The 19,667-nt window shown below is 40.9% G+C and overlaps 1 protein-coding gene across 3 annotated transcripts in view; it reads left to right on the top strand.

Annotated features, from left to right (window-relative positions):
• LOC306852500 (transforming growth factor beta-1-induced transcript 1 protein-like) overlaps window positions 1–19,667 on the top strand; it is a 122,462-nt gene that overhangs the window by 60,136 nt on the left and 42,659 nt on the right. For all 3 annotated transcript variants that reach the window (XR_013782617.1, XM_079389393.1, XM_079389392.1), the window contains 2 exons: window positions 940–1,113; window positions 10,532–10,613. Coding sequence is in view for 2 of the 3 variants with exons in the window: in XM_079389393.1 (XP_079245519.1) it covers window positions 940–1,113; window positions 10,532–10,613 (256 nt within the window). In the remaining variant the exon portion in view is untranslated. The remainder of the gene's footprint in view (window positions 1–939; window positions 1,114–10,531; window positions 10,614–19,667) is intronic.

Raw genomic sequence — 19,667 nt, 5'->3', positions numbered from 1 at the left:
TTTTTTAGTTCATGACCCGTTTAATCCTTTCACTCATCAGTTGTAAATGTTTTACAAACCTTCCAGGTTACAGGTTGTTTGTGAATATATATATATATTTACGCACACACGACTGGAAACCATAAAGTTTGTAAAACATTTACAACTGATGATTAGTTTACACTTTAGATTAGGGGATGCAGAAAGCTTTGTAAATGATTTATAATGTTTATTGAGATAATAGTACAATGTTGACATTTCAATGATCTATAAGTGATTAATCATATATTAACTATTAACTATTAACCATTAAGGATCTGTTTGATTATTTCATGATGCTATATTTAAAGATAACTTATGACAGATTTATAAATTGTTAGCATATACTTAATCATTTGTGAATGTATAGTTATGTTTTGTAAATGATTAGTTCATCATCATCTAATCACTTGTAAATGATTCAAAACTTATTCTACAAAACATAGATAAAAATGTTAACATATCAATTATTAATCATCTATGAATGCATAGTCATGTTTTGTAAATGATTAGTTCATCATTAGCTAATTACTTGTAAATGACTTTTAAATGAATTAAGAAAACATACACAAATTGTTAGCATATCACTTATTAATTGCTTATGAATGTTTTGTAAACGATTAGTTAATCATTAACTAATCACTTATAAATTACTTATAACTGGACGTTATTATAAAGTGTTACCCAGATCTTATATATGCACGAACAGCTTGTAACACTCCATAGACAAAGGAAAACTTGAAATCGCATCATACGACCCCTTTAATGCCTATGGAGAAGTTGAATGAGAACCAAAATAGTTGACGGTCACTGTTGTGCTGTATTTATGTGTTCCACTGAAAGCAATTTTTTAAAATAAAGGATTCTGGTTTCAAAAGTGATTTTAACTTTAGAAATGGATCTTGTTCCCTTGTCTCTTAGGTTGTAACAGCTCTTGGACGGGTTTGGCATCCAGAGCACTTTGTTTGCTCTGAGTGTGAGTGTGAGCTTGGCAATTGTAATTTCTTTGAGAAAGATGGTCGACCATACTGTGAGCCTGACTACTTCACCCTGTACTCACCTCACTGCGCACAATGCAACAAGCCCATACTCAATGTAGGTATACATTTATGTGTCCTATTCAGAAACTCACAGGTGTACTGAAGCTGAATGAAAATTCTATGACATCAATAAACAAAAGTTCTAGAGGAGCATGTTCATTTAATTTGACAAATCACAACACTAAAGCAAGCATTTATAAATCACTGCTTGCCGCACTTCTTCAACAACTTTTAGGCAACCCAGATCCTTCCTTATATTTTTTATTATATCTTTTATTTAAAGGGGACATCGGATGCCCATTTTCCACAAGTTGGTATGATTCTTTAGGGTCTTCATGAAAAGTCTATAACATACTTTGATTAAAATTTCTCAATGGTAGTGTAAAACAACACCCTTTTTACCTTGTCAAAAACAGCTCTGTTCACAGCGACCCGTTTCGATGCATGTCCCTTTAAATGCTAATGAGCTCTGCTCACACCGCCCTTCTCTTCCATGCGGTGATGAGCAGTTCTCGGAGACTGTAAACTTTTATCCACATCCGTTGTGGAACTTGCTAACTAGCAAATTATTAGGAAGGGTGATTTGCAAAGATTCATACAAAAACTTATACTCACTTATTCTGTAGGTGAAGCTGGACACGAATCCCCAGTGAAGACCTCGACTAAAAATACAATAAAACTAAAAATAAAACAAAATAACTAAATATAATAAAATACCTAACTACATAATACTATTATTGTTAGAAATTGCAACAATATAAAAATAGAAATATAATACATTTATACATTTAAAATTTTAATTAAAACAATAATATACAAATATTAAAAATGAATAACTACATTTTAAAATAATAAACAGTATAGTATGTATGTATGTATATATGTATATATATATATATATATATATATATATATATATATATATATATATATATATATATATATAAATATATATATATATATGTATATATATATGTATATATGTGTGTGTGTTATATATATATATATATATATATATATATATATATATATTACACACTATAAATTAAAATTATAATAAACAAACAAATATATATTATAAAAATAGACCAAGAAACAATAGATGCATTAAACTATACATTACAATTATAGCAAATTAATAAATCATATAAATTAAAAACTTCAAATAATGAATAAAACACAAATATAACAAATACATTAAATCATAAATTACAATGCCCCATCGGGACAAGACCACGGGAATCAGATAAGCCACTTGCACAATCTGACATGGCTGGGGTTGGAATTGAACTGCGGGTTTCGTCTGGCCAGAGGAGAACTGGCCCCCCAACTGAGCCTGGTTTCTCCCAAGCTTTTTTTCTCCATTCTGTCACAGAGGGAGTTTTGGTTCCTTGCCACTGTCACCTCTGGCTCGCTCAGTTGGGGACACATAATTTCTATTTGATTTCACAGATAGTATTTAAACTAAACTGAGCTAGAAAATGACATCTCTGAATTCAATAATGAAATGCCTTTAACTGAAAATTTAGTGTTTAATCTTATCATTATACATTACTGACACTCTATCCTACAATTTGATACTGTTAAGTGCTTTGACACAATCTGTATTGTTAAAAGCGCTATATAAATAAAGGTGACTTGACGACGAATGATTCACGTGAACTTAGGCACATTTAGGTAGATCGGGGGGCACATTCTCTTCAAAAACAAGTAATTCTCTGCATCTTCAGTGGCTCAGATGTCAGGAGTAAATTATGACTGTTATGTTCATTATTACCTCCAACAACAAAACACCTCTATCGCTTAGAAGACATTCTTGTCTACACGTGTGGTGTATTCCAAAAAGCACGCTTAACTTACCATCAGCTAAACCCTGAACTTTGGGTTGATTAACCCCAAACCTTGCTTACTCAAAGTATGTGGTTCCAAAAACGCATCCGGGAGTAAGTTCATTCAACCCAGAGTATGTTCCTGGTTCCTCAAGACATTCTCAACAGAGCGACGAATCGACGAGTCACTATGGAAACGGACTCTAAGAAAAAGCGCGCCATGCTGTTTCTTTCAATGGTTGTTTACATGCTTAGAGCATATTGCCACCTAATTAATGGTTGTGCAATAATTTTTTTCCCCATTTAATCTTTAATCGTTGAGAATATGACTTATATTTTTTGTTTGATGCTAATTATATATTGTCATAGCAAACATTTATTTTCATTATAGAAAATGCCAATCCATGTGTGAGATGGTAATATAAAATGTAATAAATATATAATAAATTAAACATTACCTTGTCATAGTGTTTTATAACTTATACAGATAACTGTTATTGTTATGTAAACTGCCGGACACAGAGGTAGGTGTAAAACACAGTGAGTTTATTTACAGGTTCAGTGCAACAGTGAAGAATGTTAAGGTGAAGAGGTGAGTTCGTGATCTTCAGATATCTTGCTGGTAACGTGACGTGATTCTGATTGTGGCTTTGTCGTAAACAGGAGCGTGACGTAGAGAGAGCTTGGAGCACCGGGTGGCAGGAGTATCCACCACAGCGTTGGACGATCTGGAGACGAGGAAGATACGAGGAGGAGAACAGGAGGTGAGTACAACAGGTAAGGATTTCAGAGGTAATACTCAACATACGGAGTCCGTTGGGAGAGAGTCCACGTTGCATGAATGAGATCGGACAACTGAGTGAACTGTGGTGAGTGCTCTTATGTGGTTCTTGATGACAGTGGTGATGGGGTGCAGGTGCGCGTGATTAGAACTCAGGTGAAGTGGATCGTGGTAGTTGACTGAGGGAAGAGCCTGGCCGTTCTGTGACGGTACCCCCCCTCTCCACGGCCCGCTCCTGAGGGCCGACCCCGGCGTCGTGGTGGTCTGCCTCGGTTTCGTGGGCTGGACGATCAGGATGGTTGGCATGGAATTCTTCCAGAAGTGCTGGGTCTAGAATGTCCTCCCTGGAGACCCATGAGCGTTCCTCTGAACCGTAGCCCTCCCAGTCGACTAGGTACTCCCTGTTGATGGCACCTTTGTCCACCATGAGAGGGAGAGGGGGTTCCTCGACCGGGCCAGGCTCTGGGGACACAGAAGGAAAAAAACAGTTTTAATAATGAGACATGGAATGTGGGATGAATCCTGTATTGTAAGGGTAGCTGGAGTTTGTATGTGACCGGGTTGACCTGTTCCAGAATGGTGAAGGGACCAACGAATCTGGGACTTAGTTTCCTGCAAGGCAGGCTCAGCCTGATGTCCTGTGTGGATAGCCATACCTTCTGCCCGGGATGGTAAGTGGGCGTGGTAGAGCGGCGGGCATCCGCTGTCTGCGCACTGCCTGCTGCAGCTGATGGTGTGCTGCGTCCCAGACTCCCTCGCTCTCTCGGAACCAGTGATCGACTGTGGGTTAGGTATAGGTAGAGGGATAAGTTTGCCGGAAGGAAGGTGACGGGGACTCTTGGATATGGCACAGTCCGGGCAGCCCTGAACGAACCTTCTCATGTCCCTGGCCATGTTGGGCCACCAGAAGCGATCTCTTAGCAGCGAGAGAGTGGCATTGGCCCCTGGGTGGCCAGTACCGTGAGAAGTGCGTGGAGTGAATGAGTGGCATGCGTTGGGTTCTGGGTACATACTGATGGTTAGGGAGGCAGCCTGGCGGATTCGCTGGTGGAGTGGCGGAGACAACTGGTGGAGAGGTCCACTGAATGGGGCTCGAAATGATTTCCGCCGGTAAGATGCCTTCCGGATCCTCCTGATTCTCCTCGGAGTTATGGATACGTGACAGAGCATCTGCCTTGACATTTCTAGGTCCAGGGCGATAGGAGATCTTGAACTGGAATCTAGTAAAGAATAAGGCCCATCGGGCCTGACGAGGGTTGAGTCGTTTCGCATCACGTAGGTATTCAAGATTTTTATGATCTGTGAGAACCAGGAAGGGTTGTGCAGCCCCCTCCAACCAGTGTCTCCATTCCTCGAGGGCGAGGTTGATTGCAAGCAATTCACGGTTGTCGATGTCATAGTTTCGTTCCGCCGGGCTGAGCTTCCGAGAAAAGAAGGAGCATGGATGAAGTTTGGGAGGCGTCCCCTGCTGCTGCGATAGGACCGCACCTACTCCCGTGGTGGAGGCGTCTACCTCTACGACGAAGGGTAACTCTGGATTGGGATGAACGAGGAGAGGTGCGGTGGTGAATGCTTTCTTCAACTGATTGAAGGCCTTCGTGGCGCAGGTGTTCCAGGACAGAGACTTGGTTCCTCCCTTGAGAAGATCGGTGAGGGGACTGGTTATGGAACTGTAGTTGGCGATGAAGCGGCGGTAGAAATTGGAAAAGCCTAGGAAGCGTTGGAGTTCTTTGATAGTGTTCGGGGGTGACCAGGAGGTGATAGCTTCCACGTTCCTCTTGTCCATGCGAATGCCACCACTATGGATAATGTAACCGAGGAAATGGACCGAGGGTTGATGGAAGATGCATTTTTCAGTTTTGAGGTATAGCTGGTATTTCCGGAGTTGTTGGAGGACCTCCGCAACGTTACCCCACTTCAGGACGTCTCCAGACCTCCAGGACAATACTGGATCATGCTTCACCAGCCAGGGCAGGCCTAAGATGATGTCTATCGTAGAACCCTCCAGGACCAGCAAATGGATTGACTCATGATGGAGTTGGCCTATACGGAGCTGTAAGGGTCCTACACAAAGCTTAACGTGGCGTCGAGTGAGTGGTGTACCTGTTATGGTCTGGATCTGATAGGTGGTTTCTGTGGCGGTGGTCGGGAGGTGGAGCTGTTGGCAGAGACTTCCGGCGATGAAGTTCCCCGCGGAGCCGGAGTCGAGGAGAACGGCGACTGGTAGGGTAGTGGTATCCGTAATCAGTTGAGCACAGGTGGTTAAGGGATTCATTTTAGGAATGTATGGTCGGATACCACTCACCATCGGCCGAGGAGGGCGAAGGGGACAAGTCTGGATCTGGTGACCATCACCTCCACAATACAGACACAAACCGCTCATTATTCGTCTTCGTCTCTCCGAGGGCGCGAGTCGATACATCTGTTTGCATGGTCTCTGAAGGGTCTCTGGTCTCTGGCTGGTGGCTAGGAGGAGTGACAATGGCGGTAGTTGTAGCTGGATCTGACGGGCATGCTCGTATCCGATTAGAGCATCTTATGGCTAGCTGAATGAACTTCGAGCCCATAAGTGTCATCATATGCCGCGAGATGTAGTCTTAACCGAGGGTTCAGCCCTTGGCGAAATGCAGTGAGTAAGGAGGGCTCGTTCCAACCGCTCGCGGCCGCGAGGGTGCGGAATTTCAGCAAATATTGGTGGATGGTCATCGAACCCTGCCGCAGCTGATACAATTGTTCTCCCACAGATGAATAATCAGGTGAACTGCTAAAAACCTCACGAAAATGGGCCAGAAATTGAGCGAAGGATTGGGTAGCGGGGCCAGCTTGACTCAGGATAGTTTCTGCCCACTTAAGAGCGGGACCCGTGAGAGAAGTTACAATGAAGGCGATCTTGGCTTGGTCTGTGACAAACATCTGCGGATGCAAACCAATGGTGAGAGAACATTGCAAAATAAAGCCATTGCACTCCTCCGGATCACCTGAGTAGGGCGCTGGTCGGGCCATGGGACTGGCGAACATCACTGGAGAAGAAGAGCCAATGGTTGTGTTGACGTGGAAGCCGGGGGTGACGGTGCTGAGGGACGTGTGAGGATTCTCTTGAGGGTGTCGACAAGTTCCTGAAATGGGTCTGAGGCACTCATCCTGTATCTGTGATGATCCGATCTTCTGTTACGTAAACTGCTGGACACGGAGGTAGGTGTAAAACACAGTGAGTTTCCACCACAGCGTTGGACGATCTGGAGACGTGGAAGACACGAGGAGGAGAACAGGAGGTAAGTACAACAGGTAAGGATTTCAGAGGTAATACTCAACATACGGAGTCCGTTGGGAGAGAGTCCACGTTGCATGAATGAGATCGGACAACTGAGTGAACTGTGGTGAGTGCTCTTATGTGGTTCTTGATGACAGTGGTGATGGGGTGCAGGTGAGCGTGATTAGAACTCAGGTGAATTAGATCGTGGTAGTTGACTGAGGGAAGAGCCTGGCTGTTCTGTGACGGTTATATATGCCAATAAAATAAATAAAATACATATTACCTTATTTATTACTTATATTAGCGCTTTATATATATATATATATATATATATATATATATATATATATATAATAGAAAGAATAGGCTATATTACGTAATCTAATATTATATAATGTCGTGCGCTGTCTGTCATGCCCACTGAAGGCTCGTCAGTAGATCACGCGTGCACTGATAGTGCTGAAGTGAAGTAACCCTGGAACATAACCTGCTCCGGAGCAGGTTATCTTCAGAGAGCAATTTACTATGGTTACTTACATACCCTGAAAGTAACCTCCGATTTTGGAACCAAAAGCTGAGGTTATCCACTCGCTTATCCTCAAACTTACCCGGGTATGTCACATAACCTGCTTTCTGGAATACACCCCTGCTCTGACATCAAAACAATAGTGGACTGTAGACAGCTCACTCAGGGTGGCTCTGTGCTAAAACTGCAGTATTCGTGAATAGTCGTGGGAGGGGCCTGCCAAAACTATGTCACTCTGCCAAGAATGTATGAACAGCTTGCTCTGAGACAGTGCTTATGATTTTTGGGGATTAAAAAAAAAAAAAAACACTGGGTAGATTTGTATCATTATAGGGTGGTTGTGTACACACACTGCCGACACAAATTTATGTTCAAACACCATGTAAAAGTGAATTTTATATCTGATGTTCCCTTTAAGGTAGGATGAGGAATGTAAAAAAAACTACTTTTAAAGCATTCATTAAATTTAAGGGGCCCTATTTTAAAGATCTAAGCGCATGGACTAAAGCGCAAGGTGCAGGTGTACTTACTGCGTGTCCGAATCCACTTTTGCTAGTTTCACGACGGGAAAAACAGTCGGAGCGCCATGCGCATGGTCTAAATGGGTTGTCCCTATTCTCTTAATGAGTAATGGGTGTGTTTTGGGCATAACGTGCAATAAACCAATCACACTCTCATCTCCCATTCCCTTTAAGAGCGCAAAGACTGAACTCCATAGAGGAAATGTAGCTGCTTGTGCGCAAGCAAATAGGTAGCCTAATTCTGATACATGCAATGACTATCCATTATGACATGTAGGCCTTTTCATATTTATGTAGCCTTCACAATAATAATCTTTTACATTGTAATCCTTTAATTTTAATATTTGGCATGTTTGCGTGCTGCTGCGCGTCCCTGTGTGTGTAATAAGCAGATTGTACAAGAATTGTGGACTCTCCTATAGGCACATATTGCTAACACACTCTTTAAATAACAAAAAAATACTGCTCCATTGACTTTAGACCAGGCTTTAGTTAGTCAATGGCCCAGTCTATTTCAGCAGCCTCAAAATAGCAACGCACCAAAAATGTGCCTGAACACACCTCGTTTTCAGACCAGCATGCCCATGAGCACACAAATGGGCTTAAGTGCATTTGCTATTTAAACAACGTGGCGCAGGATGTGAAAATGATAACTACGTCAGATTGAAACTAGCAAAAAACATTTGCGTTGTACCTATCGCCGCATTGCGCCAGGTGTATGATAGGGCCAGTTGTCTCAACATTTATTAATACATTATTTAAATCAAACTTTTAACATTAGTTAATGCACTGTGAACTAACATGAAAAATAAAATTTTTATTAACTAACATTAAGTTTAATAAATGCTGCAAAAATGTTTCTTATTATTAGTTCATGTTAGTTAATGCATTAACTGATGTTAACAAATGAGACCTTATTGTATAGTGTTACTTTTTTCTTTGTTGATAATGTTCTATTTCACGCTGCAGATGTCAAGTCTAACTATATGGGACAATATACTGTACATACAGCCCAGATGCTAAACCATTAAAACAAAGTTTCAGAATTAATTATAGAGGTCTAGATTTCGAGCTTCAGCCAATATAATCATATTATTACCAAATGATTAGAGCAGTGGTTTTAAAATTTTAATCCTGGAGAACCACAGTACTGCATATTGTTTACATCTCCCTTATTTAACACACTTGCATCATATCATCAATCAGCTTGTTAACAGAGTTCCATGAAATCAACTGTGTGCTCTAGATAAGAGAGACTTAAAAAATGAGCAGTGGTGTGGTTCCCCAGAGAAAAAGACACCAAAAGAATCTAAATTAACTTTAGTATGTGCTGAGCCCTTCTTATGATGCACAAGATGAGCACTATGGGACCACAGATCCTTAATCCAGTGTTTCCCAATCTTGTTTCTGGAAGTACTCCACCACCAGTCAAGTCGAATCAACTTTGGTTCTATAAGGCTTTATATAATACATATTGTGTCAAAGCAGCTTCACAGAGAAAATCAGGAAAAAATGCAGGAACAATTCTGGAAACTCAACTATGGAGACAATTCAGATTCTCCTATAAAGCAGCTCTAAAAGACAATAGTGTCATTATTTAGCTCAGGGGTCCATTCTTCGTATGTCACTAACTCAGTTAGCTGGATTTGATTGTTGATGATTTCGCTTGATCTTGGATTGGTTGGTTCTTCAAAGGTCATCCCGGAGTTGTTGTCATAGCAACAGGTCCGTAAGCTTAAACCTGCTCTTAAAATCTGTCCCAGTGAATATAAATAATATAATATAATATAAATAATTGGGAATCATGTAAAAATAAATAAAATTCATTAAAACAGTGCACATTTCATTTATCTATTATATAATTTATGTAGTTTTGTTCACTTGGCTGTTTCCTTATAAAAGTCCAGAAATTCGTCAAGTTTTTCGTCAGGTGTCTTTTTTAATTATATGATGTCATTACGTTGCTGTCTGGCCGCCAGCCAATCGCTGCATTACTGATCATGGTTTCGAGTATCGATACATCTGCCCTTTTCGGGGAACACGAGAACGCGCAGTAATCTTAGACAACTTAATCCAGATATTTTAATCAAATCCACAAATTAGTTTGAAGAGCCAAATTAGCCCGAGATCAGTTATCACGATTAAAAGATCTGGCATCTTATCACTTAAAGACAAGGGTCTGTTATGTCTCCCAAGACGTATAACTGGGGGCCTCGCAGAATTATGATCCAAACCAGACAGTATATATCAGTGTTTTTCAAGTGATTGTATGAGAAAGACAGGATCAGCTGATTTTAATGTGAACTTACATTTGTATCACCTGCATTGTACTCAAAATGCCACAGCTAACCTTAGCACTTTCAGCATCATAATAGAAAAAAATTACAGATTTATTTTCTCATACAGTAGTTGAGGAATTCTTGCCAAAATTCTCCCTACATGTGTAGTTTGAAGTTGTTCATCTTTGTTTGTAACTCAATATCAACTCCCATAGCTTTATACTTTATATGATCTTATTGTATTGTATTGTGTATTATTATTACCTTACTGTGTTCTCCTTCAGAAAATGGTGACTGCGCTGGATAAAAACTGGCATCCAGAATGCTTTAGCTGTGTGAAATGCAGCTCAACATTTGGAGATGAAGGTATGGGCTGATGAAGGAATCTGATTTCTGGCCATATTTAAGATCAACTGAGCAATGAATGAATTAACTGAAATATCGGCAAATCAATCAATGATCATGTGGATAAATAGATAATAGATAATAGTTATTCAAGATTAATATTATGGATTTTACAATATTAATTAATGGATTTTAAAAAAAGAGTCCTAACAAATTTATGATTCATTATCAGTTATTTTAATAGTGTTTTTTTAATTAGATTATTTTGCTTTTATTGATCCTTCAAGATTTTTTTCCAAGTGACCTATTTATGTTTAAGTCCACGAGACCATAGTGTCCCATTTCATTTTTTTTTTTTTTTTCAAAAGGGTGCTTGTGATCACCCCCTTTTCAGCTGCTTTGCTCTAACCTGATAAATATCACTGACATACCTGATATACAACACCTCCACTAATATCGGTAACAGCATTGAGGCAGCAGAGAAAGCCTCCAAATGCATTTGGATCAAGAAAGAAGATCTGTGCTGCTAGGGCCCAAGCTGAGGCTTGATCAACCTCAGCTGGATCGCCCGAGAAAGGGTGTTTGATGACCTTGGGAAACATCACTGATGATGTGCCCTAGTAAAGCATCAGAAGATGTTTCATTACAATTTGTAAGAATGGAGCAACCAGTGACCACCAGGAATGGGCTGATTGACAACCAAGAAAGGATGGTAACATCTGGAGAGACAGATGGCTGCTCAAAAAGATGGCAACCGGGGCGGCATGGGTCAGCACCCCTTACCCGCACCTTCAGTGAAGGACTCAAATAAGCTACGCTATGTAATAAGCTAATAAGCTTAGCTATGACTAAGTAAGAAGTCATACCCCCAGGGGAGTGAGTGTTGAGTGTTTGTGTGGTAAGATCTGCAAGAATGACAGAGGCCTGAAGATCCACCAGTCGAGGATGAAGTGTGTGAAGTGAATGCAGGCACCGCAATGCACAGGTCGAGTACCTGGTGAGACAGAGAAGGATCAAATCGCCTCAATCCTCTAAAACAACAGAGTGGCAGAAGTTCGACAAATGCTGATAGAATGCAACAGGTAAAGGAGATGTGGAGAAGCAGCTGCGTACTATGACAACCGTTATGGTGAATATGGCTGCTGAGAGGTTTGATGTTGAAGAGGTTAAGAGTGTGAAGAAACATTACACTAAGAACCAAAGGGCTGTTAAGATCCATAGTATCAGGAAGCAGTACAAGGAGGCAGGTGAGGAGGAGTGTGGGCCTTTGGCAGAGCTTTGGATCATGCTTAGGAAGAGGCTTCTAACCCTATGGAGAGATGAGCAGCATAGGGGAAAGGGAAAGGGAAGTGGTGTGTGGCCAAGTATGGTGACCCATACTCAGAATTTGTGCTCTGCATTTAACCCATCCAAGTGTACACACAGTAGTGAACATACACCCGGAGCAGTGGGCAGCCATTGCTGCCCGGGGAGCAGTTGGGGGTTCGGTGCCTTGCTCAAGGGTCTCACCTCAGTTGTGGTATTGAGGGTGGAGAGAGTGTTGGTTATTCACTCCCCCACCTACAATCCCTGCCGGGCCTGAAACTTGAACCCACGACCTTCGGGTTACAAGTCCAACTCTCTATCCATTAGGCCACGACTGCCTAAGGAGGTGGTGAAGGGAGAGGGCCAGGAGGAAAAGACTGGGGAAGTTCTTTGACAGTAGCATTAAGGATACAGCGTCCATTAAGAACACCTGTGAGGAGCTGAAGGGATGGCTGAAAGAAGTTGATAAATCTGGTCTTCCTGAAAAATTCAAGGTGTGGATTTACCAGCACGGGATTCTACCAAGGATATTGTGGCCATTGCTTCTGTACGAGTTCCCTGTCTCCACCCTTTCAGAGCTGGAGAGGAGAATAAGTCACTACTTAAGGAGGTGGCTATGTCTGCTGAGGAGTTTAAGTAGTAAACTGTAAATGAGTAAATGATTGTAAAAGTGGAGAGCAGAGTTAGCAGTTGAGCAAGCAGAATCATGGCTATGCCATAGAGTCTTGGTGGGAGAAGTGGCCAGAGGAAGAGATGGGCTACGTAAGCAACCCCCCAGTACAATAAGGTACAAGGAAAAGAGCAGAGGCAACTAGTCCAAAACGAGGTGAGCTGTGGGAATGAGGCAGCAAGGTGCCAGGACCAGGTGGGAGCAGGCTGTGGAGAAGAAGATCTCATGGACAGACCTGTGGTGGTCGGAGCCGCACCGTATTAGATTCCTGGTACAAGCTGTCTATGATATTCTTCCCAGCCCGTCCAACCTGCACCGCTGGGGCCTGGCCAACATGCCACTCTGCCCCATGTGCCAGAGAAAGGGGACACTGGAGCATATTCTATGCTGCTGTCCAAAGGCACTGGGGATGGTCGGTACTGCTGGTGGCATGACCAAGTGCTCAAGACTATCGCAGAAAGCATCAGTAGTCCCATTACCAGCTTTAGGGGGCCAAGACCCTCAAAGAAAACCATCAGCTTCATCAGAGCTGGAGAGAAACCAAAGACAATATCTAAAGCAACAGCAGAGCTTATATATACAGCTCAGGACTGGCAGCAGACAATGGACTTAGGTTCCCACAGCATGTCGTCGAGACCCACCTCAGACCTGACATCGTTCTGGTGTCAGAGGCATCAAAGAATGTTGTCATGCTGGAGCTCACAGTGCCGTGGGATGATCAGATGGAGGAGGCCAATGAGCAGAAGAGAGAGAAATATGAGGGCCTTGTCAGTGACTGCCATGCACAAGGATGGAAGACAAGGTGCTTACCTGTGAAGGTAGGGTGCAGAGGTTTTCCAGGACAGTCTTTCTGTAGGACTTTTACTGCACTCAGCATCACAGGTGAATAAGACAGGGTGTCTGATGTTTCAGAGACCCAAAACACCCAATGACCTTGGGAAACATCACTGATGATATGCCCCAGTAAAGCATCAAAATATGTTTCATTACAACAGCATTCTTGGTCAATATGAGCAAAGAAGGCTGTGATTGGTTGCTGTGTGTTATTGTGTAACCTTTTGATCTTCTATTCAAAATATTTACACACACACACATACACATACACAAAAAAAAAACTCTGCTCTCAAACACTATGTATAAAAGCTCTTTTGTTTCATCTGATCATGACTGATTCAAAACATCTCTAGTTGACTAAAACTTTTTAACTGTTTCTTTGGAAATGGAAATATAAATTTTCTTTGCTTTTGCTATTTTCTAATAGCCACTTCCCATTTTGTGAAGCTCAACAACAACAGCCGCACATCAAATCTACATTCCTTGGTAACTGGTTACTTATGGCGCACTTGAAAAGCGTGCTATGTAGCCACCAAAATCTGCACATCAACCACTTTCTGTGTTTGGGGCACACGATCAGTGATGAAGAAATGTGAGTCTAGACTCACAAGCCATCATGAACTCATTCGCTTGACACTCGGGCTCAATGTGCATCTTAGTGACTCGCAAATGCCTGATGGGTCAAGTGTGCAGGCGTAAAGTGGTAACAACGGAAAGGTTACATGCCTAAAGTGCTCTCAACACCATTCAAAGCCCAGGTGATATCTTTCTAAGCTTTCACCCCAGGAGAGAACCCACTGTAGGAGAGGATCCTCTTCAGCAACCACTCTGCCCTGTATGCACTTTGCATGTTTGTATTTAATGCACTAGACAGTTTAGACTCTCTGATCAGCTCTTTGTGTACTTCAGTAGACACACCATGGGCTGGCCTTTATTGAAGCAGAGGCTATTTCATTGGATTGTGGATGTGATAGCCCTGGCTTATGAGTCACAGAATGTAACCTGCCCTATAGTTGTGCAAGCCCACACTACAAGGGGTATGGCCTTGTCATGTGGGGCATATGTGGTCATATGTTCAGTGGCCGGATGAACTTCCCAAAACACATTTGCCAAGTTTTACAACTTGGACGTCTCTTTAATAGCTTCTCAGCATAAGTTCTCTGTCACTGCTTGTGCATTGACCTGGGATGGATGGGAAGCTGATAATTATTAGTGGTGTTTCTCACTGCTTTCTATCTCCTAATTGTACTATGAATGTGCTAACCTCACTGATAGTTATAAGCACTGTTTTTTCACTGCTTTCTGTCTTCTACATTGTGCCATGTGTGTGTAGGCGGCATACCCCCAAGGTCTGCAGGGATTCCCACTAGGTCTGCTAGTGAAGAACTAAAAAGTCTCCTCTGTCTTGATGATGACCTGATGCTATGTAAATTCTGCTTATGAAGGATTTATGGGTTTGGAACGACATGAGGGCGAGTAATTAATGACAGAATTTTCATTTTGGGGTGAACTAACCCTTTAAGGACCCATTATAAAACAATAAAAAATACAGTTCATGACCCATTTAACCATAGGCTTCAACAGGTTATTAAGTGAACCTTGCCTTGCCAATGGGATAGTTTTTACTGATGCATTCAGTGGATAATCTAAGAAAAAGCACTGTATTTAAACTTTACTGTACATACACTGCACTGTACTTAAAACTTAAAGTATAGTATGCGTTTTTATTTCAAACAAATTCAAGCAGCATAGTAGCCTAAGGGCCAGATTTACTGAACAGGACACTTTTATGGAATTGCACTCTAATGCTAATTTGCCCTGTTTAGTATATCTGGCCCATTTTGGTTTACTTTGCAGGGGAGCATTAAAAGTGGTATCGTAATACATGGTTTTATATACACTCTTTATATACTATACAAAAACCTTTTGGTTTGTTTTCATTATTATTATTATTATTATTATTATATAGTTTTTCTCTATCAGCCTGGTCTTATAATATGTTATAGCCTCTATTAGGCCTTGGCCTTAAAATATATATATAAATAAAAAAATGGCAAGTTGTGTCAATTAGGTCCTTTTATTTATTAATTGACATGGGAAATTGTTGCAAAAAGGACAGTGCTCTAACAACAGGTATTAGCTGAATACATCAATCAATAAAAAATAAAACAGATAAAATAGATGCAATGAAGCATGCAATCAAGATCCTTTAAAGGGTTAGTTCACCCAAAAATTGCTGTCATTAATTACTCCCCCTCATGTCGTTCCAAACCTGTAAGACCTTCGTTCATCTTCGGAGCACAAATTAAGATATTTTTGATGGAATCTGAGAGCTCTCTGACCCTCCATAGACAGCAAGGATATTACCACGATCAATGCACAGAAATGTAGTAAGGACATCGGTAAAATAGTCCATGTGACATCAGTGGTTCAACCATAATTTTATGAAGCTACGAGAACTTTTTTAGTGAAAATGTATGCAATTAGGAAATTATTATATGTAAATTTGTATTTGTGCATTTGTGTTGACAATATTTTAATGTAGTGAAAATATTGACATACAGTATATTCTAAAAAAGATGGCTCTTTTACACTTAGATCTATTTAGAATCATATCGTCCTGAACAACCCTTTTGCCAAAATGTTTCTTTGTGTTTTAAATTATTATTTGGTTTAAGCATAAACATGCCCAGCTAAAGATGCTGCTCCATAGCCACCCGATCAGCAAGAGATCGGCAGATGGCATGGGCTTCTTGCTTGGTAGCCCAGAGGGCAAGAGAGCTCCAGTACTGTATCTGGATCTACACCCCCACAGCAATCAGCATCCTTTAGTAAATCGGCTTGGTTACACCTGCAGTACCGCCATGTTGTGCAGGGCACCACCAGCCTTGCCCACCAGTTTTGTTCACTAGTTTGGATGTAAACTGACAGGGCTTAGAGGGCAAACTGAGAGCCTTCAATGAGGAAGCCATGCCAGAAGAAACGTAACCTTTCAAGGGCTGACTGAGGGTACTCCGCTCCTAAACAAATAACGCACAGACTGTGTTTAATGTTAGGCATGATATAATGATTACACAACAACACATTTTTGTAAACTTGTTCACTCATTTTACTTTTTCTTGTTGAAAAGAAAGACCAAAATGAACAGTAGTGTATGTCAGGAGACTAGACAGGTACACATCGGATTTAGAATTTTTGGAAAGGGGCTCCAATCAGATGACAAAAAATCCAATCTCTAATGCCTGATTCAGACAGTAATTGTTTCTCATGGGGACTTTCAACATTTAAAGGGATTAGTCAGCAGCGATAACCCCCCAAAACAAAACCATAATAGCTAATATAATAATATGCTAATATCCCCAACACAAAATGACAGAGAAAATTTCAATACCTTAAGCAACCCTTACCTAATGACCCGGTGAATCAATGAATATGTTGTCAAAACCAGCATACTTAACCAGATGGCATAACAAGTATGTAGCCAATACCTGAGAAGCTTACACAACAACAACAACATTCTCAATAACAACCAGCTTTTAGAACAAACATGTTCCCAACAGAACCAGAAGTCTTAAGAGCAAGCATGTGCCCGATAAATCTACAGCTTGAAGAACAAGCATGTTCCCAATACAACTACAGCTTGAAGAACAAGCATGTTCCCAATACAACTACAGCTTGAAGAACAAGCATGTTCCCAATACAACTACAGCTTGAAGAACAAGCATGTTCCCAATACAATTACAGCTTTAAGAACAAGCATGTTCCCAATACAACTACAGCTTTAAGAACAAGCATGTTCCCAATACAACTACAGAGCTTACAGAATAAGCATGTTTCCGATACAACAAAATAGAACAAGCTTGTCAGATACTCAAACAGAATCACGCTGAGCTGACTTTAACTGAACAACAACTGATAACGCATATTGCCAATGATTGCGCTAACCTAGCATGAACATTTTACTGAAAACGACTAATAGCCAAAGCAACATGGATAGCCTTAGATGAATGGAGAGTGAAACAAAGCTAGCTGTGATGTGGATGCTTAATCTCTTGATATTCTTCTGAATAAGAGGAGTGTAGATCCCATCTAAACTTGTCCTTGAGTCAGTCACATTACTATAAGTCATGCAGTCCATGTGAATAATATAGCGATGCTAGAAGCAATGGATTTTTTGTAATATTTTTGCTATAAAATCCGACTCAGTCACCTCCAATCAGGCAGATTAGATCAATGCTGCGAATTCGCATGTTGAAGTTCAAAAACTTGAATGAATTTGAGGTGAAGTCCATGGGGGGGAACGAATTCCTTTCGCTAAACTCCCGATTGCACAATTTCTAGTGAGATGATAGGATTTGCCTGTTGAATTCACCATTTAATTAGCTATTGAACAACATGAAAGCCGCTGATAATACTGAAGAACATTATATATTGGTGCTATGATAGGTGTCGAATCCCTACAGGTAGACACGTGATCAACCTTTGATTAAATAAGTGTGCGCTGCAAATGTGAGCATTTCTGACGATCGTTTCTGTCCACTCCACTTGTTTTATCGCGTTTAACCACAGCTGTTGTCATTTTGTTTTTGTCTGGGACAGTGGCAGCAGCAATAAAATTTCAAATTGGAACCTGTACTACATCGATTCTGGCACCCAACATCACAACAAGATAATATTTTAAACTCCATTTATACCCGAATCTGTGCTGGTTTGAATTGGCCGCTTCCAGTTTTCTCTTTGTTTTGCCTCCAGCTAGCTCTGTGACATAATTATGACATTGACACTAAAAGGGTCTATGCAGGTAACTTACTAAATTAAAGTTCATTGAAAGTATTTTTATATATAAAAAGTTTGTTTTATAGCAAAAGCAGATAACTCCACACTTCATGTTTCAGAGTGTTACGTTCCCCTCTATAGTCTAGGGGTTTCAGAGCGGAAGTAACAAAGTCAAAAGATGTGATTAAATAAGTGAACGTTGAGAAATCTCCTTTTCCTCCATCCCAGCTCTTACCACTTTCACCCTAAACACTTCCAATAAAGGTTCACACAAAACCCTCTATTAAACATCATGATGTAAAAGAATATCAAATGTCGGAAAATAGATTTAAATGTTTTATTAAGAGCTTAACAAACCAAAAAGAATACATATTGAAAATATACAATATCAGAGTAGTTAATCAACTTAAATAACCAAGTCGTCAGGAGAGAGCAAATGCCAAAATAACAAACAAAGCAGTCTTTCTAAAGGTTATAACAAAATAACTTCCCTAGTAAAAGAAAACAAAATAAAAGACAACAATCTTACCCCTCTCCCTGACTAAAGAAAAACAGGAGAAAAGTTTAGAAGAGGATAAACCCAAATAAATCGGCGCCCAACTCCCTACACGGTTTCACAAATCTAGACTCACACAGAGTCTCAACAGTAACGTTGTTGTAACCACACTTTAAGTTTACAGATCACAGATTGCTCAAGAGCAACTAAACAAACAATGTCTCTGGGATAGCGGATAAGGGACTCCTCCCGAGCTGTGTCTCTCTGCTCCTTTATATCCGTTGCACACTGTGTAACAGGGAAACCACGTTGCCGCTAATTGCAATCAGCTGCGGATGATTTGGAGCGCTGCTTAGCAGAGAGAGAGAGAGAAAGAGGGAGGAGAGAAAAACATGTGACCATCTCCCAACATTTACGTCATGGGACGCAACACCCCCACCATAAAAATCATAAACAACAAAGGTTGTTTATAATAAACAATCACCGATTCACTAACACTCACATATTGTCCTGACAACAATCAACTACATTTAAGATCTGGACAACACGTCAGCAATGACATTTTCTGAGCCTCTTTTGTAGCAAATGTCAAGATTGAATTCTTGAATAGCAAGAGACCACCGCATAAGTCGTTGATTTGAGTTAGACATGCGTTCAAGAAAAATTAGCGGCTAATGGTCTGTGTACACGATTATAGGGGCCACACTACCACCTATGTATACCTCAAAGTGTTGTAGTGCCATCATCATTGCCAATGCCTCCTTCTCAATAACATTGTAGTTCTGCTGGCACTTTGAGAACTTTTAAGAGAAATAAGAGACCGGATGCTCTACACCGAATTGATCCTCCTGCAGCAGGACCGAACCCGCTCCTGTGGCTGAGGCATCAATTTGCAATTTGAATGGGGCATCAAATTGAGGAGCTTTGGGTATGGGTGTACTACATAGTAAATCTTTTGCAGCATTAAAAGCATGTCCACAACTGGGTGTCCAGA

Source organism: Barbus barbus (assembly GCF_936440315.1).
Source record: "Barbus barbus genome assembly, chromosome: 32".
Taxonomy (NCBI): Eukaryota; Metazoa; Chordata; class Actinopteri; order Cypriniformes; family Cyprinidae; genus Barbus; species Barbus barbus.
The sequence above is the reverse complement of the archived record's forward strand: the minus strand, read 5'-3'. Positions and strand labels throughout refer to the sequence as shown.